At 33.3% G+C, this 22789-nt stretch overlaps 4 protein-coding genes across 12 annotated transcripts; all 4 read left to right on the top strand.

Annotated features, from left to right (window-relative positions):
* Positions 1-647: 647 nt before the first annotated feature.
* LOC145030388 (uncharacterized) lies at positions 648-1976 on the top strand. Its single transcript, XM_078978765.1, has 2 exons — positions 648-714; positions 799-1976. The coding sequence occupies exons 1-2, from the start codon at positions 657-659 to the stop codon at positions 1974-1976; spliced, it is 1236 nt and encodes a 411-aa protein (XP_078834891.1). The 5' UTR covers positions 648-656.
* A 46-nt stretch (positions 1977-2022) lies between these two features.
* On the top strand, positions 2023-4085 carry LOC145032797 (protein FAR1-RELATED SEQUENCE 6-like). Its single transcript, XM_078981725.1, has 4 exons — positions 2023-2447; positions 2537-2689; positions 2763-3012; positions 3101-4085. The coding sequence occupies exons 1-4, from the start codon at positions 2151-2153 to the stop codon at positions 3862-3864; spliced, it is 1464 nt and encodes a 487-aa protein (XP_078837851.1). The 5' UTR covers positions 2023-2150; the 3' UTR covers positions 3865-4085.
* A 5269-nt stretch (positions 4086-9354) lies between these two features.
* On the top strand, positions 9355-13406 carry LOC145032795 (G-type lectin S-receptor-like serine/threonine-protein kinase SD1-1). Of its 6 annotated transcripts, none has more exons than XM_078981723.1 (10): positions 9355-9695; positions 9807-9952; positions 10270-10779; positions 10989-11496; positions 11679-11822; positions 11936-12090; positions 12172-12382; positions 12482-12719; positions 12788-12938; positions 13003-13406. In XM_078981723.1, exons 3-10 carry the CDS (start codon positions 10765-10767, stop codon positions 13288-13290), a joined length of 1710 nt encoding a protein of 569 aa, XP_078837849.1. In that variant the 5' UTR covers positions 9355-9695; positions 9807-9952; positions 10270-10764; the 3' UTR covers positions 13291-13406. The 6 variants fall into 6 exon arrangements, with proteins under 6 accessions (XP_078837849.1, XP_078837848.1, XP_078837847.1 ...); XM_078981722.1 differs by having other exon boundaries at positions 9807-10077; XM_078981721.1 differs by having other exon boundaries at positions 9807-10077; positions 10149-10779.
* Positions 13407-17033: 3627 nt separating this feature from the next.
* Positions 17034-20997, top strand: LOC145032790 (G-type lectin S-receptor-like serine/threonine-protein kinase At4g27290). 4 transcript variants are annotated; one of them, XM_078981712.1, is made up of 9 exons: positions 17034-17193; positions 17617-17656; positions 17745-19154; positions 19252-19395; positions 19520-19674; positions 19756-19966; positions 20066-20303; positions 20370-20520; positions 20590-20997. In XM_078981712.1, the coding sequence occupies exons 3-9, from the start codon at positions 17867-17869 to the stop codon at positions 20875-20877; spliced, it is 2475 nt and encodes an 824-aa protein (XP_078837838.1). In that variant the 5' UTR covers positions 17034-17193; positions 17617-17656; positions 17745-17866; the 3' UTR covers positions 20878-20997. The 4 variants fall into 4 exon arrangements, with proteins under 4 accessions (XP_078837838.1, XP_078837839.1, XP_078837837.1 ...); XM_078981713.1 differs by having other exon boundaries at positions 17034-17262; XM_078981714.1 differs by having other exon boundaries at positions 17035-17656; positions 17745-18222; positions 18325-19154.
* Positions 20998-22789: the final 1792 nt, after the last annotated feature.

Raw genomic sequence — 22789 nt, 5'->3', positions numbered from 1 at the left:
ATTAATTTAAAACCAAAAAGAGAAATATAAATTAATAAAAAAAAAGGATTAGGAGTAAAAGAGTGATTTCGGTTTCCATTGTTGTCCTCAACGTGTTAAATCTAGTTAACCATAGGGACCAATCATGTAATTTTGTCTAATAATAATAATAATAATAATAATAATAATAATAATAATAATAATAATTAGCGACCATTTCTACCAAAAACTAAATACTAATAATATGTAACAAAATGCGATAGTTATGAAAAATTCAAACGAAAGTGAAAGAGTTGTTTATGAACAAAAGTATAAAGGTAAAAGATCAAGGACAAAGTACACGAATGGTCCCTATGATTTAGTGTTTGTTACGCGCTTAGTCCCTAACTCCATTTTTTAACCATGCCAATCCTTAATAGTTTGGTTTAGTGCACGGATAGTCCCTCGTCTAACATTCCGTTTGATTTTGGAGTTAAAACCCCCACGTGCCTTGCACGTTGAGGGGTATTTCCGTCATTTTACTTATTCATCCTACCGCCAGTTTAAGAAATCGATGCGTTCAATTAAACGATCATACTCTACATTACACAATCGTATACCCAAAAAAACACACAACTTTGTGCAAAATCCTTACGTGAAAACCCTAGTATCGACGATTGCAAGAACAAAGAATTGCAATGGTTTCTTGGCACATTCGTGGTGAAATGGATGAAATCGACGTTGATCAAAGTTATGGTATGTTTGATTGACTTTCGTTTGAATGATATTGACTGTTAAAGGTTTAATTTTGTTAGCTAAAAACGATTCTCTCCTCTACAGCTGGACATCCGACAATGTTTTCAATAAGAATGCACCATGGAGGTGAGTTTACAAGCTTTCCTGGAAGGAAGTATATTCGTGGGAAGAAAACATTTGTTGATTTACTGGACATTGATACCTTTTCCGTTCATGACATTGATGAGATGATGGAAGACCTAGGGTATGCTTCAATAGGTAAACCACTTTACTATCACTTTCAAAGGCCTTTAGGCGATTTAGATTTTGGGTTATTCGCTTTAGCTAGTGATGAAGATGTTCGTTATTTGGGGAGTTTTGTGGCTAAGCATAAGTTAATTGAGGTATATATAGAGCATGACAAAACTACTCTGCACACCTATTTAATGTCCCCAACCCACAGTAAAGTTCGTATAACGGAGATTACTGAACCTCCATCTTGTTCAAAGACACTGTTCCTGGAGTGGCATAGCACACCTGCTGTTGACTTGGAGGATGACATGGATCACATGGAGAAAGAATCGGGTAATGATCCTACACCCACTGGTCATCTGGAGAAGGATTTGGGTAATGATGCTACTGTCACTGATCATATGGAGAATGATTTGGGTAATGATGCTACTCTCACTGATCATATGGAGAATGACTTGGTTAATGATGCTAATGACTTTGGTAAGTTTGGTGAGTTAGAGAGTGACAATGATGAAAGTGATGATAGTGATTTTTTTGTGGACATTGAAAATATATTGGATGATATTAATGTGGATATGCAAGATTTTGAAATGAATATCGACAAAGATGTGGAATGGGTTGGAGGGTCGTCTAACACTGTGGTTGATGAAGGCACACAGGATGAAGCTTTAGAGGTGATTAACACTGAATTTTTAGCATCTGATTCATCATCAGATGAGGGGATTAATGGTCAAAGAAAGAAATCAATAAGAGCAATTCAAAGGGCACATGAGAATGATGAAGCACTTGTTAGTGAACCCTTCTATATTTTTCAAAAATTTGGTTCAGCAAAGGAGTTTAAGGATAAGGTAAAACTCCATGCCATAGAGACTAGAAGGGAGCTGGCTCTTGAAAAAAATGACAAGAATAGAGTGAGATGGGTTTGTAAGGGAACAATACCAAAGCTTGGGCCTAATGTAGAAGTCAACGATGAAGAAGAAATATGTCCTTGGGTCTTATTAGCTAGTAAATGGAAAAAAGATGTCAACTAGACAGTTAAAACGTACAACAAAGTCCATAAATGTCTTCAAACTAGAACAGTAAAAGCATGTACGTATAAATTCCTCTCTTCTAAAATTGTTGAACAGGTTGAAAGTAACCCTGTTGTTCCAATTAGGGCTTTGCAAGAACAGCTACAACGGAGGTTTAAGGTAGATCTTTCTAGGATGAAAACATTTAGGGCAAAATCTGAGGCTCTAAACCTTGTGCAAGGAGATTTCGTTACTCAGTATAGTTTACTCAGAGATTACATTGTTGAGTTGCAAACTCGTAACCCAGATACGACTGTTAGGGTTGATGTTGAAAGCGAAGGAAATCCACACAGTGAAACGAGGACATTCAGACGCATTTACATATGCTTGGGAGCTTTAAAGAAAGGCTTCGCAGCTGGAAAGAGGGATTTTCTTGGCTTTGATGGTGCTTTCATGAAGGGTCCATTTCCAGGACAAATTCTTTCAGCCGTGGTAAGTTTTAGTTATGGTTCTTTTACTTATTGTTATACATAAAAATAAGTAAAAATCTATTCATGATTGTTATTTATCATAAAATGCAGGGACTAGATGGTAATAATGGCACATATCCATTGGCATATGCGGTGGTTGAAACAGAGAACATCAGTTCATGGACTTGGTTTTTGAGTTGTCTTGGGGAGGATCTTGGCTTGAATACCAATTCTAATTTCACTTTTATAACAGACAGACAAAAGGTACTAAAATCATAGATTTTTTTTTACTTTATTTCTAAATTGTTTACTAACAAAATCTATGTATGATTGTTAGGGTATTCTAAATGCAATTGCGGACTTGTTTCCTTGTGCTGAAAATCGTTACTGTGTTCGTCACATTCGGGATAACATGAGGAAGCAATGGAGGGGTAAACCTTTCGAAGACCTCTTATGGACATGTGCAACTGCAACACATGTACAACAGTTTAACAAAGGCATGGAAGAGCTAAAGAAATTAAACAAGGATTGTTATGAGTGGCTTAAGAAGATACCACCTCAGCACTGGTCTAGGTCCCATTTCACTGGTATAATATTTAACTCTAATAACATTCTGTATGTTTTCCTGGTTTGTGTAGTTTTATTTAATTGACTTTAAGTGATGTGATTGGACAGGGAGAGCACATTCTGATGTGATTCTTAATAACTTGTGTGAAACATTCAATGGAAAACTGAATGAGGGTCGTGATAAACCAATTATTACTTGCCTAGAGTTCATTAGGGAATATCTAATGAAGAAGATTGTGAATGTAGAAAAGGCCATTGGGAAATGTACTGGTCCTTTGACACCTACAGCTATGCAGACTTTGGAAAATATAAAAAAACAGGCAGAAGATTATAGATCTGTATTTTGTGGAAATGGTAAGTATCAGGTAAGTGGCCCTTGGATGGACCAATGCGCGGTGGATGTGGTTCAACAAACATGCTCCTGCAGGAAATGGGAACTCACTGGGATGCCATGCAAACATGCTGTTGCTACTATATGGGAGATGAGGAAGAATAGTAAGGATGTTGGAATACCAGAAACTTGGGTGCATGAGGTATATTGGCTAAAAACTTGGAAACAGATGTACTCATTCAAAATTGAGCCCATTAATGGGAGAAGCATGTGGGAAAAGTCTGTGTGTCCAACAACTTTGGTTCCTCCTAAACATCATGTCACAATTGGTAGACCAAAGAAGAAACGCAGAAAATCAGCTTATGAAATTGATGACATGGTGAAGGGTAATAGTGCATCAAGAATCCTTCAGTCGGTTACTTGTTCAAAGTGCAACAACATTGGTCATAATGCAAGGAGTTGTAAGGGACAAAAAGCTAATGCTCCTAGTGGTTCTGGTGGTCCTGGTGGTTCTGGTAAGGGAAAAGGAAAAGCTGGTTGAGGGAAATTGATGACATTGTCTTGATCTATTAGTGAAAGTTTATTTTGTTGGTTAATAGTTCTTTTGGTTAAATTGTGTCTTTTTGGTAAAACTGTGTCCTTATGGTTAACACTTTTGGGTAAATTATGTTTCTTTTGGTTAACCATTTTGTTGATGTATGAAACTATTAACCGTTTTGTTGATGTATGAAATTATTAACCATTTTGTTGATGTATGAAACTATTAACCATTTTGTTGATGTATGAAACTATGTTATGGAAAGTATGGAAACTAAATTACCCTTTATTAAATCCCACTTGTGCTATTGGTTGTTTATGTCGATTGTTAGCATATGTTATTGGTTGTTTTTGTCAATTGTTAGTGTTTACTTTTCCAAATAAGTTCCAGAAACACTTGATGAAAATACATGGCTCATAGAAGTCAAAATAAGCTCCAAAAACACTTAATGAAACACTTAACCAAAATATTATCAAATTCACAAACACTTAATCAAAATACATTCCAGAAACACTTCAAAACACTTCAAATTCACATACAACAACCAACTAGATGGATCATAGAAGTCAAAATAAGTTCAAAAAAGACAAACATCAGACATAGCATACTAGTTGGATCTTCTTAAGCACTACAACTTGTAAATAATGATTCCTATGAACACCCAACTTAAAATAATGATTATCTTCAGCAGTCGATTCTCAGCTTCAACTTTGTTCTTAGCCTTCAACAACCCTGGAATTATCCTAGTACATCGTCCACATCCTTCCTCATCAACCCATCCAATAAACTTACATTTAGGTCCCTGTCAAGTTCAAATCCAACAGATTTGCGGTCATTGTCACACAAAAGCTTGAGTTAGAATCAAAACGACCTTACCTTCTTTGTGCAGCCATAAAACTTCCTTCCGGGGTTGTCGTCGGTCCATGATGTCAGTATAACACTTGGTTGCCTGCAATTACATTTCATCATTGTTGATTTTTTGTCCATTAAAGAAACGAGAGATGAAATGAGAGAACAAACGTAGAGGAAGAAAAGGGGGATGCACTGATCTAGGGTTTTTATAGGATGAATAAGTAAAATGACGGAAATACCCCTCAACGTGCAAGGCACGTGGGGGTTTTAACTCCAAAATCAAACGGAATGTTAGATGAGGGACTATCCGTGCACTAAACCAAACTATTAAGGATTGGCATGGTTAAAAAATGGAGTTAGGGACTAGGCGCGTAACAAACACTAAACCATAGGGACCATTCGTGTACTTTGTCCAAAGATCAATATTGTAAATAGTTTTTTAAAACCAACGTAAGTTGGAGGACAAAAAGTAACAAAAAAAAAAAAAGTTGACAAGAAAAAAGAACAAACATAAATAACCTTCGGGACAATCTTACCCAACTCTTAAGAAGTTTACTACTCCTAACTTTCATATATATATATATATATATATATATATATATATATATATATATATATATATATATATATATATATATATATATATATTCTATTTTTTTTGTTTTATTTTACTTTATATTTATTTTTATTATTATTATTTTGTTTTCTTATCTACGTAGACATAGACAGGTTGATTGAAATATTACAATTTTGGCCCTTTTATTTATACTTTATATTTGATTTTCCACCTTTTCATTTAAAGAAAACTACTTTTAACATATATATATATATATATATATATATATATATATATATATATATATATATATATATATATATATATATATATATATATATATATATATATAAAATCAACATAATTTTGTGAGACTGAGATTAAATTTTTTTAGTGAAATATTCAAATATTTTATTGTTCGTAAAAATAAAATACGCAATATATTCTAACATTATATGTTTCAGAATATTTTAATATAAAATATGTTAAAATTATTGTTTTTTAAATATTAGAATATTACACATTTTATTTTTATAAACACTAGAATATTAGAATATTCCATCTATTAAAAATTGGTCTTACGATCTCATAAAATTAGGTTGTCTCGTATGAACCTAACGTAGGCCGTCTCATATATATATATATATATATATATATATATATATATATATATATATATATATATATATATATATATATATATATATCAAGCAAGGTTGTTAAGATTGAGATCCTACGTAGGATCGCTTTTGGGTTTGTAAGATCGGGTTCAGGATCCTAGGATCCCACAAAATAAAACGTAACTTTAATTTATAATTTTTAAACTTGAAAAATATTTAAAACATTTATTTTTTCATTTAAAAGTTATAAAAACTTCAAAATATTACTCATAAGTCACAACACAAAATGATAAACGGTAAATTGGTAAAAGGTAAAAGACATAGAGTGGTAAATATAATTTTCATTTGCAACAAAAAAAATCAAGAGAAGGTAGGATCGGATCGAATCTCGATCCAACCTACAATCTTACGATCCTACATGCGATCCAACCCTAAATATGATCCGTTTACGATCCAGATCGTTTTTGATACCTGGGATCGTAGGATCGTACAATCCTACGATCAGGATCGCGATGTTGACAACCATGATATCAAGGTTATAAAAAACGTTCAACATTAGCTAGTCGGTTGATTATGATTAAGAGATCAATCGGCTATGCACAGATTAATCAGAAACCCTAGATTGCTAATTTTTTGAATTTTAAAAAATTAAATATGAGTAATATCATAACAATGTTTGTAAATACCACCGCCACAACAGATTTCTCCACCATCACCAACATCTCCGATCCAGTGCGTTTTCGTAAGACTTCTCTCATTCAAATCTAAAACCAACCAAATTATCCATTAATTAAATAGTTTCTTTCTCTTCCACATACTCAACCCAACTAAACCCAACTTTTTACACCCATAGCAAACCAACTCAAACCATTTTTTATTATATAAGTAACAAATTTTAAGATTATTTTTTTTCCTATTAAAAAACATTTAATTTAGTTCTATTAATAAATTATTTATTTTAAATATAAAACTAAAAAATATATTTTATATTTATAAAACAACCTTAATAAAATAAATAAAGAAAGTTACAATTAAAACATAACTTACAAGATTATAGATACGAAGATGCAAACTACATAATTATACATCAATGTCAAATTTTTGCCATATATGCTCAATTAAATTGTTTTTCAAAATGTTATGAACTTTTCTATTACGAAGTTGTGCCCTATTAGTCATATAACTGGATAGGTCTGCAATTCGTTAAGTAGAATATTCTAAATTTTGATCGTCAACTTCAATATAAGCTCATCGTTTCCGGTTTAAAGTGGATAATGTTAGATTTTATTAAATATATGATTTTATCCTAAAAATCTAATGGTTAATTTATAGGAGGACATGTGGATTAAAAAAAAAGAAAAGTAATACCAACTTTGTGGTAGATGTGCCCACTCCGTCGGTGGCTTTTGTCCCTATTTCTCATTTATTTATTATTATTCTTGAAACCGACTTTAGTTTTAGTCATGAATGGGAATGGTCTAAATACATTATTATGTAAGACCAACAGGTTTTAAATAATTATATAAAACATAATTTAATAAAAAAAATTAAGTGTTTTTTAAAAACAGCAAACACAAGGTTGTCAAGATCGGGATCCTACATAGGATCATTTTTGGGTTTGCAAGATCAGGATCGAGATCCTAAGATCCTACAAAATAAAACATAATTTTAATTTATAGTTTTAACATGAAAAATATTTGAAACATTCAATTTTTGTTCAATAGTTATAAAAACTTCAAAATATTAATTAGTCATAAGTCATAACACAAAATGATAAACGGTAATTTGGCAAAGGGTAAAAGACATAAAATGGTAAAAGAATTTCATTTGCAAAACAAAACATATATATATATATATATATATATATATATATATATATATATATATATATATATATATATATATATATATATATATATCAATGAAAGGTAGGATCGGATTGGATCTCAATCATATGATCATACCTATAATCTTACGATCCTACATGCGTAAAATTATATAAGAGCGTCCTTATAATAAATTTAAAATATGATTATATTTATAATCAAATCCAAATAATATAACTATATTTATATTTATGGTCATTCAATTTATCTTACATTTATAATAAATACTCTATATTTATTTCGATGTAATCAAAATAATAAAACTATATTTATATTTATGGTCATTTAAGTTATCCTACATTTACAATAACTAACCCATATTTATTTCGGTGTGATTACAGGCACAATACGTTTTCACTTCAACAACCTTCAATATTTTATTCAAATTCACTTATGAGTGAAATTCTAAATGAATTTCATCCATACGTTACAAACATTAAAGATGTGGAGGGTGATGGAAATTATGGATTTTGGGCAATAACTATCTCCCTCGGTTATAGTCAAAATTATTAGGATCAAATCCGTTCAGAATTATACGAGTTATTAGAAAACTAGGAACATTATGCAATAATTTTTCAGGAGTATATAAACAACTTAGATAGTTTCATTGTATTGGGTTCTACACAAAATGAATATTGGATGATTATGCAAGAGATTCCTCATTGCTAGGGATGAACATTAGAACCGTCGGAACCGGAATTGATAACATGGTCCGATTACCGGTTCTCCATTTTAGTAACTTACTTGCTAAAATTATAAATAGAAATACTTCACAAACCGAAGTTGCCGACAACACAATTATGTTAAGTAACCTTCTTGTTAAATTTAACTTAACATGTATTGATTGTTTTACGTAATGATAAAAATATCATAATTGATCGATCATTAAAGTTATACTTTAAAATGATAAAATATATAATTAACAATTAGTAAAATATAAACTTATTGAAAGTGGATATAAGTTTAAAGCAATACTAAAAATAAAATATGGAACGTTTATAATTTACATTATTTAAAGGTTTTTATTATTGGGATAGTTTTTTAAAATTTGTAATGTTTTGGATTTTTATATTTTTATACATTAATACTAATGTACATAATACCAAATAAGAAATATAAAATGTAAATACGCGTCAATGGTATAAATTTTAAGATTATCAACATATATTTGTATTTATATATTTCAAATAAATAATCAAGTTATTGAAATCTGAAATGAAAATAAAAAAAAATATATGGGTGGGTTTTAAAACTTATATATAAATTAAAGGAGTCCAAATAAAAAAAATGTAAAAAGAATTGAAATCATGTAAGCAAGGCATACGATGAGATTGATTTTTCTTTAAATTGTTCGGATATATTTTTCTTATATATTGCAAATAAATAATCAAGTTATTAAATTTGAAATGAAAATAAAAAATATAAGGGTGTGTTTTAAAATTTATATATAAGTTAAAAGGAGTTAAAATGAAAAAAAATTTAAAAATAATTGAAATTATGTTAGCAGCCTTGACTGTCCAGATATCATATCAAATTTTTAATAGTTTTTCATATATTAATGATATGCAAACAGTGAATGACATACACCAATACCATAACGACTAATGGCGGTTTTCAAACATGGTGTCATTAGAATCCCCCGATTTTAAAGTAGACAAAAATCAAAAATCAAAAATACTGGTGCCCAGTAGACGAAGGAGGCACCGAACAAAGGTATGGAATTCCCTCACGCCTTTGTTAAACGTAACTAATCGTCTAAAATCTGGAGATTTTGCAAACCTTCTTGATTTTGACTTTGCTATTGATGCGAATTCGGAATTTTGTTTTGAATTCCGAGTTATTCTGGGAAAGGTAAAAAAACAGTCTCAGTGCGCGGCTGCAGTTAATTTTGTATCTATTATTTGACGCGATGATTCGAAGGTATGAACATGATCCCTGACTGAATTTTGAGTTTCATGTTTCTACTTTTGTGGACAAATAAGTTGGTTATTCTTTTGATGTTTCGCTCACTGCTTTTACTTGTAATTGCAGTATAATGTCGGTTTACAGTCTACCTATCCAATTGATTGAATTTAGGAGAACGGATTATAGCTTCCAAGCCCTTGTTTAGACAGCGAGTTCGACTGAGTTAAATGGAAATATACTGAATAATGTCGGTAATAGTCAACGTTTTATTGGTATGCATGCGGTCAGAGATTATATTTATTTTCGTATGCAAACAGCATTAGTTGTTGTGGTTTGGATAAAATATTCTATTAAACAAGTTCTATTAAATCTTTCAAACCCGAACAGCGTAAAAGAGGTAAGATATGTTCAATCATCTGTAAATTTCCAAGACGCTTTCTTTGATACAAATAAAATTATTTTTGGCAGTCTTTGAAATAACATCTCGATCACAATTATTGGTTCTACGCCTGTGAAAGAGTCTAATCGTTGATGGAAGGCCTTTTCACAAGTTTATTGTGCACCATTTCTGTATTCTTGCTCTTCTCAGGTTCTTCTGCTGTAGACAGCATAGCTTCAAATCAAGGCATCAAAGATGGTGAGACCATTGTTTCAACTGGAGGAATGTATGAACTTGGCTTCTTTAGCCCCAGTAACTCAAACAATCGATACTTGGGAATATGGTTCAAGAAGATATCAACAGGTAGAGTGGTATGGATTGCTAACAGAGAGTCTCCATTACTCAATAGAACAGGCAAACTCAAAGTCAGTAGTGAGGGACTCCTGTTGCTTTCCTGCTGTGGCGATACCCTAATCTGGTCATCCAATTCCTCCGCGTTCATCAGGTACAATAACAATCCAGTGGCACAACTTTTGGATACTGGAAATTTTGTTGTAAAAGATGGTAGTAGTAGTAGTTCTAATAAGTCAAATTTCATATGGCAAAGTTTTGATTATCCTGGTGACACCTTGCTAGCTGGAATGAAACTTGGTAAGGATTTTGTAAGAGGCATAAACAGGAGCTTGACATCATGGAAGAGTCCTGATGATCCTTCTACAGGTCAGTATGTAAGTTATGTAGATACAAATGGATACCCACAATTAATTGTGAGCCAAGGTTTAGTAATAGACTTAAGATTTGGACCATGGAATGGCATCAGGTTTAGTGGTTTGCCTTCTGAGACATCAAATCCAATATACTCTCATGATTTTGTTGTCAACCAGAAGGAAGTATATTATAAATTCGAGCTTAAGAGTTCAATTTTTCAGATAATATCTTTGAGGTGGGATGGAAGCATAGCATTGTTGCATTGGAACAATCGAAGTCAAAATTGGGTTGTGTATACAAGTGGTCTGATAGACAGTTGTGTTCGCTATGGAATCTGTGGTCCTTATGGAAGCTGTAACATCAACAGAAATCCTCCTTGTAATTGTATGGAAGGTTTTGAACCAAAAAATACAGAACAATGGAGCATAGCAGACTGGTCTAATGGGTGTAAGCTCCAAATTCCTTTAGATTGTAAGGGTGGGGATGCCTTTCGGAAAGTTACTAAAATGAAATTACCTGACACGCGATATTCATGGTACAATAGGAGCATGACACTTGGCGAGTGTGAGATAGCCTGCAGAAGAAATTGCTCTTGTACAGCTTATGCAAATTTAGATATCAGAAAAGAGGGGAGTGGATGCTTACTATGGTTTGGTGAATTGATGGATCTCAATGTCTGTGAAGAGAACCAAGATCTTTACATAAGAATGCCTGCATCCCTAATAAAAGGTACTCTAAATATTTCACAACACTTCATATTTTTAACATCAACAATTACATAGGGGAAAACACCAAATAGGGACAAGAAAGCTAAACAAGCCAATCTGAACTATAATACTACTTTTAGAAATGAGATTGGTTATAACTTTAGTAAGAAAAGCTGTTAAACTTGTTTCATTTTGTAAATGAAGGTCTTACAGTCTCCCAACCTGGCTTCAATAGAAAGATTGAAATACTCATCATAGTCTTGCCAACTTTGGTGGTCTTAATGGGCCTGTCTGTAGCAGTGTATGCTTTCAGCATGAAAAAGAAAAGGTCTTACATCAAAGGTCGAGGTAAGGAAAACATTAAACAATTCACAATGCCATACTGGAATTGTTTTTTTCAGAAAAATGTAAAACAAAAGGAAAAGTAGACATTTCTGTTGCTCATGTATATCACTTTGTAGGTCGAAGGGTACACTCCACTGATAGACATAATTCAGATGTAGAGAAGGAAGATCTAGAGATGAATTTTTTTAGCTTATCTATAATAACCAAGGCTACCAATAACTTTTCAATCAACAATAAGCTTGGAGAAGGTGGCTTTGGTCCTGTTTACAAGGTAACTTCTTGCATGGATTTATAGCTTTGCTCAGTTAACAGAAAAAGTAAAGCTAATCATATTCCTGAGTATAATCTTTAGGGAGTATTGGAAACAGGACAAGAAATAGCTGTGAAGCAACTTTCTAGAACTTCTGAACAGGGTTATGATGAATTCTACAATGAAGTTGTTTGTGTTGCTAAACTTCAACATCGGAATCTTGTGAAGCTTGTTGGATACTGCATGGATGGAGATGAAAGGATCCTGATTTATGAATACATGTCTAACAAAAGCCTGGACTTACTTCTATTTGGTTCACCTCTTTCATCATTCTATTATTTTCATCTTAATGTAAAAGTAGGTAGTCTGTTAAATCTAAATCTGAATCTATATGATAACCTTGTGTTGGCAGATGAAACCAAAAGTTGCATGCTTGACTGGCCTCAACGTTTTTGCATCATCAATGGGATTGCTAGAGGAATGCTTTATCTCCATCAAGATTCTCGCCTTCGAATCATACACAGAGACCTGAAAGCAGCCAATATTCTGTTGGATCATGACATGAACCCTAAAATATCAGATTTTGGCCTTGCTAGAGAGTTTGAAGGAAACCAGATTACAGCCAAAACAAAGAAAGTAGTTGGAACATAGTAAGTATCTAAATAATGTGCACCATGGGGTTCATTTTCTTATCTGTCATTCTTTTGGTGTTTTACAGTGGTTATATATCACCCGAATATGCACTTCATGGGCGTTTCTCTGTAAAATCAGATGTGTTTAGTTTTGGTGTTTTGGTGCTGGAGATAGTGAGTGGGAAGAAAAACAGAGAATTCTCACATGAAGATCTCAATGATAACCTTCTTGGACATGTAAGTAAATCTCATGGATTATCTTCTTTTGAAAATATTTTGTTAACTTTTTGGTTTCATCCAGGCATGGAGACTATATACAGAAGGCAAGTACCTTGAACTCATGAGCCCATCTTTACACAACTCATGCATTATCTCAGAGGTGAAAAGATCAATACATGTTGGGCTATTATGTGTACAAAATCATGCACAAGATAGGCCAACTATGTCCTCTGTGGTTATGATGTTGGGTGGTGATGGATCACTACCTCCACCTAGACAACCTGCTTTCTTTGCTGAAGAAGGTTCACGTAAGCACTACACTTTTTCCAAAGTTGATGAAGCAACTATAACATTGTTGGTTCCTCGGTAGGAAATTTGTATTCATATGCCAAATAGTAATGTATATTTAGCCTCGACACATTCTTCTCCTACACCATTAGTGGTTTTTTCTGTATTATGTATCATTAAGCTGCATGCTTTTGTCAATTGTATCATATTTGAGTATGCCCTTTTCCTTTCATCAGTCTTATAGTGGCCACAACACAACAAATTATTTTGTCAATTGTATCATATTTGAGTATGCCCTTTTCCTTTCAAATACATATATTTTTTTTACTAGGTTGGGATAATATGGGATATACTTTACTGGATTATATATCAGATTATAAGAAGAATGAATGTTATATTCAATTGGAATATAAAGATGATCTTGCAAGTTGCAACACCTTTATTATAAAGAAAGAAGAAACCACATGGAAAGGAACAAGTAATGCTTTAAGGGGTTAAGAAAATGATATTCCACATCTTATAATTACTTTAGAGAGATGAGAGGAGAGTGGGAGTTTAAAGCTAATAGAAGAATAGATGATAGTGGGAGTTTGTTATTCCTGACTTTTGATGAAGTATATTAATACACCAAAAACTGGTAGAAGATCCCGTCCCCATCAACAAATTATTTTCTATTGAATATATATACCGACATCTCCCCATGCAAAAAGATTCAAGATTTAGGGATTATGAGAGAAGGGTGTCAATCCGGTTACAAAAGTTTTATGAGCTCTTGCCTAAACCTTAAGATGAATTATGATCTGAAGTTCAAAAGTGAGAAATGTGACAACGTATCTGCATGACTGTAAGCCGTATTTTGTTTTTGAAGTCACCGGGTCAATGGTCAGGAATATTATTTCATTGAATCTGATTTGCCACAAACAAATCCGATATCGTAGCCCTCATGTATTATATTGTTCGTGGGGTCCATTTGCATGTTTTATCATTATTTGGACATATGTGAAAGGTTACTAAGTAATTATTTTTTTCAATAGATTTTTTTGTTTCATGTGAAAAACATGAGTTGATTTAACTGATAATCATAAAATCAGAAATAATCATAAAATCATAAACACATAAAAACATATATATATATATATATATATATATATATATATATATATATATATATATATATATATATATATATATATATATATATATATAATCTTTTTTTTGAAGGCTTTTTAAAACTATTGAAAAAATCATTTTGTTTTTTTTTAAGATTGCCAAAATCTTTTTTTGTGACTTATTAATTTTTTTTAAGCGTTGTTTTGAAAAGACAACTACAAAATGGTCTTTGTGGTTTGACGATTTCTTTAGTAAGGTCTAAAAAAAGTTTATTAGTAAAAAATGCCCTACTACAATCTATTTCTTTTCATGAGTTTGTTATGCATTGTGTGGGTAGTCAGCGAGTGTAATGAAGGTGGGTTAGACCCGATCCCACATCGGCTGGAAAGGGGAACTAAGCATTCCTTATAAGGGGTGTGGATACCTTCCCTGTCACAACACGTTTTAAAGTCGTGAGGACCACATATCCCATAAGAACTCTGTAGTTAAGCGTGCTTGGACGAGAGCAATCCAGGGATGGGTGACCCCTGGGAAGTTATTGCTTGTAAAGGAAGTGGTAGTATAAAGTTTGAATATGAAATACATCCCACATCGATAGGTTAATAGAAATAGAGGGCTGTGTTTGCTTATAAAAAGAGTATTCCACAGCATAGCTAATCAAATTGACACCTCAGTAAATAGGGTGGCTCCTTTGAGCCGGCTTGTTCTATGTCGTGAGTAAGCCAAATTTTTTAAAAAACCAGTTTTGTATCCGGTTGAACTACTCTGGTTTTTTCCGGTTCTTAAGAAAACCGTTGGTTTTTACTGGTTCGGCTTACAAGCGGTTTTTAGCCCTTAAAAAACCGGTAACCTTGCCGGTTCCCGGTTTAACCGGCTGGTCCGGTCTGGTTTTCAAAACACTGTTCTTAACTCTAAAAACTCACTATAAATACCATTTTCAGGAAAAAATTTCAATATCATATCACCTTAATGTAATTTTCTACATCGCAATATATGCAATAAAACCTAAACCTTCAACAAAATATTTTCAATACATTTGCTTCCATGCCATAAACAACTACACAACCAACGCAAGATACGGTTCCCAAAATGCAAGCGGGAGGTAGTCGGAAAGGTAAAAAGAAAGGGAATATGATTGCAAAAAGTGAAGAAGAAGCTCCACTATGGTGGACATCGGAGGAGGAGTATGCATTAACGGTCGCGTGGTACCGGACTTCAAAAAATCCAATTGTAGGAAATGATGAGGAGAATTGGTTTTTTGGAAATTATGTTCGGAAAATTTCACATGATTTTGAAAAAACAACCATATCGCAATGTCAATATGCTTAGTAGCAAGTGGACTTAATCAATCATAGGTGCACCAAGTTTAATGAGATTTTCATGAGATTTTATTCGCAAAAGCAAAGTGGTGCGAATGATTTCGATTTGTTTAAAGTCACGAGAGAACAATACCATGTCGAAGTGCAACACCAATACTTGAAATTTCTTCCATCAAGTAGATGAAGATCAAATAGTGAAGGATTTGACGATTCTTGGCACTCGGGAAGAAGATATAACGCCACGCGAAGTGCAAGTAATACGAAAGATGAATGAGAAGATCGAAAATAAATATTTGGACTATGACTATTGTAATGTTTTTATATTTTTAAATTATGACTATTGTATTTTTTGCATTTAATGTTATTTTTTTCTTGTGTAACATTATTTTTAGTTTTTTTATGTAATGTTTAATTTAGGATTTAATTAAATAGCATATCTCGTTGATTTATATTTTTTTTATAAACATTATAACATAAATAAAAAAAAAACAAATAAAAGAAAGACATCGAAAAAAAAAAAACTAATGATATGAAAATTGATAGGTGTTAAAACATGTTTATTTCCTATCTTTGTATTATAAGACCATGGGATGACTTCTATGATATTTTTTTAGTATAACATCGTGTCTTATCATTTTACTGATATTTTCTTCGTATTTTTTTTTAGACTTTACCTAAATAAATCATGAAACCACATCGACCATTCTACGGTTTTTCTTTCGAAAAACAATCCGTGACACCCCCTTATAAGTTATAACCCGAACTGAATGACCTTATCTTCATACCATCCGGGTAATCCACAACATATTTCGTCGCTCTTTTGATTTTTTAAAGTAGACAAAAATCAAAAGTCTAAATTCTGGAGAGTTTGCCTTCCTTCTTGATTTTGACTTTGCTACTTATGCTCGCGGGATGCGGATTCCGAATTTGGTTTTGAATTCCGAGTTATTCAATGGACGATAAAAAAAAAAAAAAAACAGTCTCAGTGTGCGAGTGTATTTAATTTTTCATGTTTTAAAATTATAAATTAAAATTATGTTTTATTTTATGAGATGTTAGGATTCCGATCGTGATCTTATGATCCCGATCTTACAAACCAAAAACCAACCTTACATAGTATCCTAATTTCGACAACCTTTGTTACAACATATTGATTATTTCTTTACTTAGTGTTATAAAAACGTATGTCAATGTAAAATGACAATTTTTTTGGTATGCATGCCTTAACATTTTACTAACATCCACGGAACTTAGTAAAGGTTTTTTTTGACTTTACCTAAATCAATCAGAAACCACATCGACCATTTCTACGGTTTTTCTCTCGGAAAATAATCCGTGACACGATGACGACACCCCCTTATAAGTTATAACCCGAACCGAATAACCTTATCTTCATTCGGTCCGGGTAATCCGCATCATATTTCGAAAGAGTAGACAAAAATCAAAAGTCTAAATTCTGGAGACTTTGCCTTCCTTCTTGATTTTGACTTTGCTACTCATGCTCGCGGGATGCGAATTCGGAATTTCGTTTTGAATTCCGAGTTATTCTGGGGAAGGTAAAAAAACAGTCTCAGTGCGCGGGTGCATTTAATTTTGTTTCTATTTTTTGATGCTATGATTCGAAGGTATGAACATGATCTCTGACTGAATTTTGAGTTTCATGTTTTTACTTTTGTATGACAAATAAGTTGATTATTGTTTTGATGTTTCGCTCCCTGCTTTTATTTATAATTGCTGTTTAATGTCGGCTTAGAGTTACATATCCGATTGATTGAATGTGACCGAGTTAAATGGAAATACTTAGTACTGAATCGAAAATAGTCAAACGTTTTATTGTTTACATATGTATGGGGTCATAAATTATCCCTTATATTTATTTATTGTCGGATGCAAGCAGCAATATTAATTGTTGTGGTTTGGACAGAGTATCTAAAATATTCATTTAAATAAGTTAAATTGAATCTTTCAAATTTGAACAGCTCAAAGGAGATATGTTCATTCGTCAGCAGATCAACACAGGTAAGAGCACGTGAACAACGATACGATGTGAAATCTGTAAATTTCCAAGACGCTTTCTTTAATACAAATAAATTTATTTTTTTGGCAGGTTTTGTTCCTATGTAATAAAATCTCAATCATAATTATGGGGTCCACGCCTGCGGTCAGCTATGTCTGCGCTCCCAACCAGACAATATTTTCCCGAGGAAGAAATAATTTAGTAAATCGTTGATGGAAGGCCTTTTCACAGGTTTATTGTGCACAATTTCCTTATTCTTGCTCTTCTCAGGTTCTTTTTCTGTAGACAGCATAGCTTCAAATCAAGGCATCAAAGATGATGGTGAGACCATTGTTTCAACTGGAGGAATGTATGAACTGGGCTTCTTTAGCCCCAGTAACTCAAACAATCGATACTTGGGAATATGGTTCAAGAAGATATCAACAGGTAGAGTGGTATGGATTGCTAACAGAGAGTCTCCATTACTCAATAGAACAGGCAAACTCAAAGTCAGTAGTGAGGGACTCCTGTTGCTTTCCTGCTGTGGTGATACAGTGATCTGGTCATCCAATTCCTCTGCTTCTGTTAGGTACAATAACAATCCAGTGGCACAACTTTTGGATACTGGAAATTTTGTTGTAAAAGATGGTAGTAGTAGTAGTTCTAATAAGTCAAATTTCATATGGCAAAGTTTTGATTATCCTGGTGACACCTTGCTAGCTGGAATGAAACTTGGTATGGACTTCATAACAGGCACAAACAGGAGCTTGACATCATGGAAAGGTCCCAATGATCCTTCTCCAGGTCAGTATGTAAGTTATATAGATACAAATGGATATCCACAAATATTATTGAGCCAAGGTGTAGTAGTAGATGTAAGATTTGGACCATGGAATGGCATCAGGTTTAGTGGTTTGCCTACTGAGATGTCAAACCCAATATACTCTCTTGATTTTGTTGTCAGCCAGAAGGAAGTATATTATAAATTTGAGCTTAAGAGTTCAATTGTTCAGATAATACATTTGAAGTGGGATGGAAGCATATCAATGTTGCATTGGAACAATCGAAGTCAGGATTGGCTTGTGTATACAAGTGGTCTGATTGATAGTTGTGGTCACTATGGAATCTGTGGTCCTTATGGAAGTTGTAACACCAACACAAATCCTCCTTGTAATTGTATGGAAGGTTTTGAACCAAAAAGCCCTGAAGAATGGAACATAGCAGACTGGTCTAATGGGTGTAAGCTCCAAAGTCCTTTAGATTGTAAGGGTGGGGATGCCTTTCGGAAAGTTACTAAAATGAAATTTCCTGACACGCGATATTCATGGTACAATAGGAGCATGACACTTGGCGAGTGTGAGATAGCCTGCAGAAGAAATTGCTCTTGTACAGCTTATGCAAATTTAGATATCAGAAAAGGGGGGAGTGGATGCTTGCTATGGTTTGGTGAACTCATGGATCTTAAGGTCTGTGAAGAGAGTCAAGATCTTTACATAAGAATGCCTTCATCCCTAGTAACAGGTACACAAATTTCTTCACAACATCATATTTTTACTCTTGGACTTTTATAACTTTAGTAAGAATAGCCGTTGAATGTATTTCATTTTTGTAAATGAAGGTCTTACAGTCTCCCAACCTGGCTTCAATAGAAAGATCCAAATACTCACTGTAGTCTTGTCAATTTTACTGGTGTTGATGGGCATGTCTGTAGCAGTGCATGCTTTCAGGATGAAAAAGAAAAGGTCTTACATGAAAGGACGAGGTAAGGCAAAAAATTCACAATTCCATGCTTTAAACAGATGGAAGTTTTTTTTTTTTTTTTTCAGAAAAATGTAAAACAAACGGAAAAGTAGACATTTCTGTTACTCATGTGTATCACTTTGTAGGTCGAAGGGTACACTCCATTGATAGACATAATTCAGATGTACAAAAGGAAGATCTCGAGATGAATTTTTTTAGCTTATCTATAATAACCAAGGCTACCAATAACTTTTCAATCAACAATAAGCTTGGAGAAGGTGGCTTTGGTCCTGTTTACAAGGTAACTTCTTGCATGGATTTATAGCTTTGCTCAGTTAACAGAAAAAGTAAAGCTTGTCATAATTCTGATTATAATCTTTAGGGAGTATTGGAAACAGGACAAGAAATAGCTGTGAAGCAACTTTCTAGAACTTCTGAACAGGGTTATGATGAATTCTACAATGAAGTTGTTTGTGTTGCTAAACTTCAACATCGGAATCTTGTGAAGCTTGTTGGATACTGCATGGATGGAGAAGAAAGGATCCTGATTTATGAATACCTGTCTAACAAAAGCCTGGACTTACTTCTATTTGGTTCACCTCTTTCATCATTCTATTATTTTCATTTTAAAGTAAAAGTAGTCTGTTAAATCTAAATCTAAATCTATATATATGGTAATCTTGTGTTGACAGATGAAACCAAAAGTTGCATGCTTGACTGGCCTCAACGTTTTTGCATCATCAATGGGATTGCTAGAGGAATGCTCTATCTCCACCAAGATTCTCGCCTTCGAATCATACACAGAGATCTCAAAGCAGCCAATATTCTGTTGGATCATGACATGAACCCTAAAATATCAGATTTTGGCCTTGCTAGAGAGTTTGAAGGAAACCAGATTACAGCCAAAACGAAGAAAGTGGTTGGAACATAGTAAGTTTCTAAATAATGTGCACTATTGGGTTCGTTTTCTCATGTCATTCTTTTGGTGTTTTGCAGTGGTTACATATCACCCGAATATGCACTTCATGGGCGTTTCTCTGTAAAATCGGATGTGTTTAGTTTTGGTGTTTTGGTGCTGGAGATAGTGAGTGGGAAGAAAAACAGAGAATTCTCACATGAAGATCTCAGTGATAACCTTCTTGGACATGTTAGTAAATCTCATGGATTAATTATCATCTTTTGAAAACATTTTTATTAACTTTTTGGTTTCATCCAGGCATGGAGACTGTATACAGAAGGCAAGTACCTTGAACTCATGAGCCCATCTTTACACAACTCATGCATTATCTCAGAGGTGAAAAGATCAATACATGTTGGGTTATTATGTGTACAAAATCATGCACAAGATAGACCAACTATGTCCTCTGTGGTTATGATGTTGGGTGGTGAGGGATCACTACCTCCACCTAGACAACCTGCTTTCTTTGCTGAAGAGGATTCGCCTAAACTCAACACTTATTCAGGAGTTGATGAAGCAACTATAACACTGTTACATCCTCGGTAGGAAATATGTATTCATATGCCAAATAGTAATGTATATTTATCCACCATTAATGGTTTTTTTTGTAATTATTTATGTATCATGAAGTTGCATGCTTTTGTCAATAGTATCATATCTTGAGTATGCAATTTTCCTTTCATGGTGTTTAACTGTTTATAGTGACCATAACATAAAATCGTAGTTGTAATAACTTGATTGGAGGATATACACGACTTTAAATAGAATTTCTCGTTAAGGTTCTAAGAGGATTCAATCTTGTCATTTAATTTGACTAATCACCACAAATATCACACATGAACTTTGGATCCTTGACATATATGTGTACAGCATAATATGGTTTGTGGGATGCTAAACGTCAATAAACTTGAAGTAGTATGTGAAGGATGCATGTTAGGCAAGCATTCAAATAAATCTTTACCACATGCTAAATGTCAATAAACTTAATTTTTATCTGTGTATAAGGGGAACATTTTGAAATTTTGTGAAAAAGGTATAATAACTTTATTATTAAGATATATCAAGCTTTTTGAAAAGTTTATAAATTTTATCAAATACTTTATCACAAAAAAAAAAAAAAAAAAAAAAAAAAAAAAAAAAAAAAAAAAAAAAAAACACATTAATCTCGTAATAATGCGACTGTCCATTAAGGCGTTAAATAAGAAAAAAAAAATCTTAGACTACAAATAAAGAAATAATGCTGACGTCACACCAAGTTATCTTCTCCCCGGGAAGGGAAATAGGATGACCTAATGATAAACATCGAAAGCAATTGAATTGAAAAAGGTGTACCAATTCGAAGGGTATAGATATATTAAGCAAAACAAACAATTTGATACGACTTCCATCGTAGTAACTGATATTGACGGATATATAAAAAAATTAAGAAAACAATGTATGGAAGATGGAAACTCAAAATTGGGGTGCTGAGAAAATACACCGAAAGTTGATGCGATTCCTATCACCGAAAATTCAAAATTGGTATATCAAGTAGGTTTGGTTGCAAGTTTGAACAACACATGATTCAGAAACACCCATGAAAGGCAATCACTTAATCTGTCTTATCTTTCTTGAGTTGCTCCACATAATTTATGCTGAAATGGACACCATAGGTGCAGATGAGTACATAAGAGACGGTGAGACCATCATCTCAAGTTGTGAAATGTTTGAAATGGGCTTTTGTAGCCCTGGAAATTCAAAGAACCGATACTTGGGGATATGGTATTATAAGATATCAGAAGGAGGTATATTTCAAATGGGAACTTATCAATAGTTCATTTCGTTCAAGGGCTTATCTAAGTCCACAAGGCCACCAGGCACGTTTGAACTGGGTTGATCCCATACAAGCTTGGATTCAATATGCGGCTATTACTGTTGATATGTGTGCACAACATGGTCAATGTGGTCCAAATGGAATATGTGACATTAACAAGGAGGATTCTCCCATCAGGAGCACTGAGATAATCTTCTTGGACATGTAAGTTTTGGAACATAAATCCTTCTATAGCTGCTAAAAACTGTTCTTTGCTATGCTCTTAATTTACTTTTTATGCCATGGTATATACATTAGGCATGGAGACTCTATAAAGATGACAAGACCCTTGAACTGGTTAGTGAATCCCTATGCAAATCATGCATTGTTTCTAAAGTACTACGGTGTGTACACATTGGTTTATTATGTGTTCAAAATCATGTTGAAGATAGGCCAACATGTCATCTGTGGTTCTCATGTTTGGTAACGAGGGTATGTTGCCTCCACCTAAACAACCTGCATGAGCTTGAACCAAATTCTACTTCATCTAAACCAGGATCAGTTTCGGTTAATGAAGTAATAATTACATCATTAGATGCCCCGTAGAATCGTATGGATTTTCATTTCTCTACATGTTCATAAACCCATAAAAACTGCAATCCAACA

Source organism: Lactuca saligna, chromosome 2 (genome assembly GCF_052625555.1).
Source record: "Lactuca saligna cultivar CGN05327 chromosome 2, ASM5262555v1, whole genome shotgun sequence".
Classification (NCBI taxonomy): Eukaryota; Viridiplantae; Streptophyta; class Magnoliopsida; order Asterales; family Asteraceae; genus Lactuca; species Lactuca saligna.
The sequence above is the reverse complement of the archived record's forward strand: the minus strand, read 5'-3'. Positions and strand labels throughout refer to the sequence as shown.

Excerpts from the sequence above, each read along its gene's own strand:
- LOC145032790 (XM_078981712.1), top strand. The coding sequence starts at position 17,867 with ATGGAAGGCCTTTTCACAGGTTTATTGTGCACAATTTCCTTATTCTTG. Across the intron at positions 19,155-19,251 it reads GCCTTCATCCCTAGTAACAG|GTCTTACAGTCTCCCAACCT; the intron begins GTACACAAATTT and ends TTGTAAATGAAG. Across the intron at positions 19,396-19,519 it reads GTCTTACATGAAAGGACGAG|GTCGAAGGGTACACTCCATT; the intron begins GTAAGGCAAAAA and ends ATCACTTTGTAG.
- LOC145032795 (XM_078981723.1), top strand. Across the intron at positions 11,497-11,678 it reads GCCTGCATCCCTAATAAAAG|GTCTTACAGTCTCCCAACCT; the intron begins GTACTCTAAATA and ends TTGTAAATGAAG. Across the intron at positions 11,823-11,935 it reads GTCTTACATCAAAGGTCGAG|GTCGAAGGGTACACTCCACT; the intron begins GTAAGGAAAACA and ends ATCACTTTGTAG.
- LOC145030388 (XM_078978765.1), top strand. The coding sequence starts at position 657 with ATGGTTTCTTGGCACATTCGTGGTGAAATGGATGAAATCGACGTTGAT. Across the intron at positions 715-798 it reads CGACGTTGATCAAAGTTATG|CTGGACATCCGACAATGTTT; the intron begins GTATGTTTGATT and ends TCTCCTCTACAG.
- LOC145032797 (XM_078981725.1), top strand. The coding sequence starts at position 2,151 with ATGAAAACATTTAGGGCAAAATCTGAGGCTCTAAACCTTGTGCAAGGA. Across the intron at positions 2,448-2,536 it reads GACAAATTCTTTCAGCCGTG|GGACTAGATGGTAATAATGG; the intron begins GTAAGTTTTAGT and ends CATAAAATGCAG. Across the intron at positions 3,013-3,100 it reads GTCTAGGTCCCATTTCACTG|GGAGAGCACATTCTGATGTG; the intron begins GTATAATATTTA and ends GTGATTGGACAG.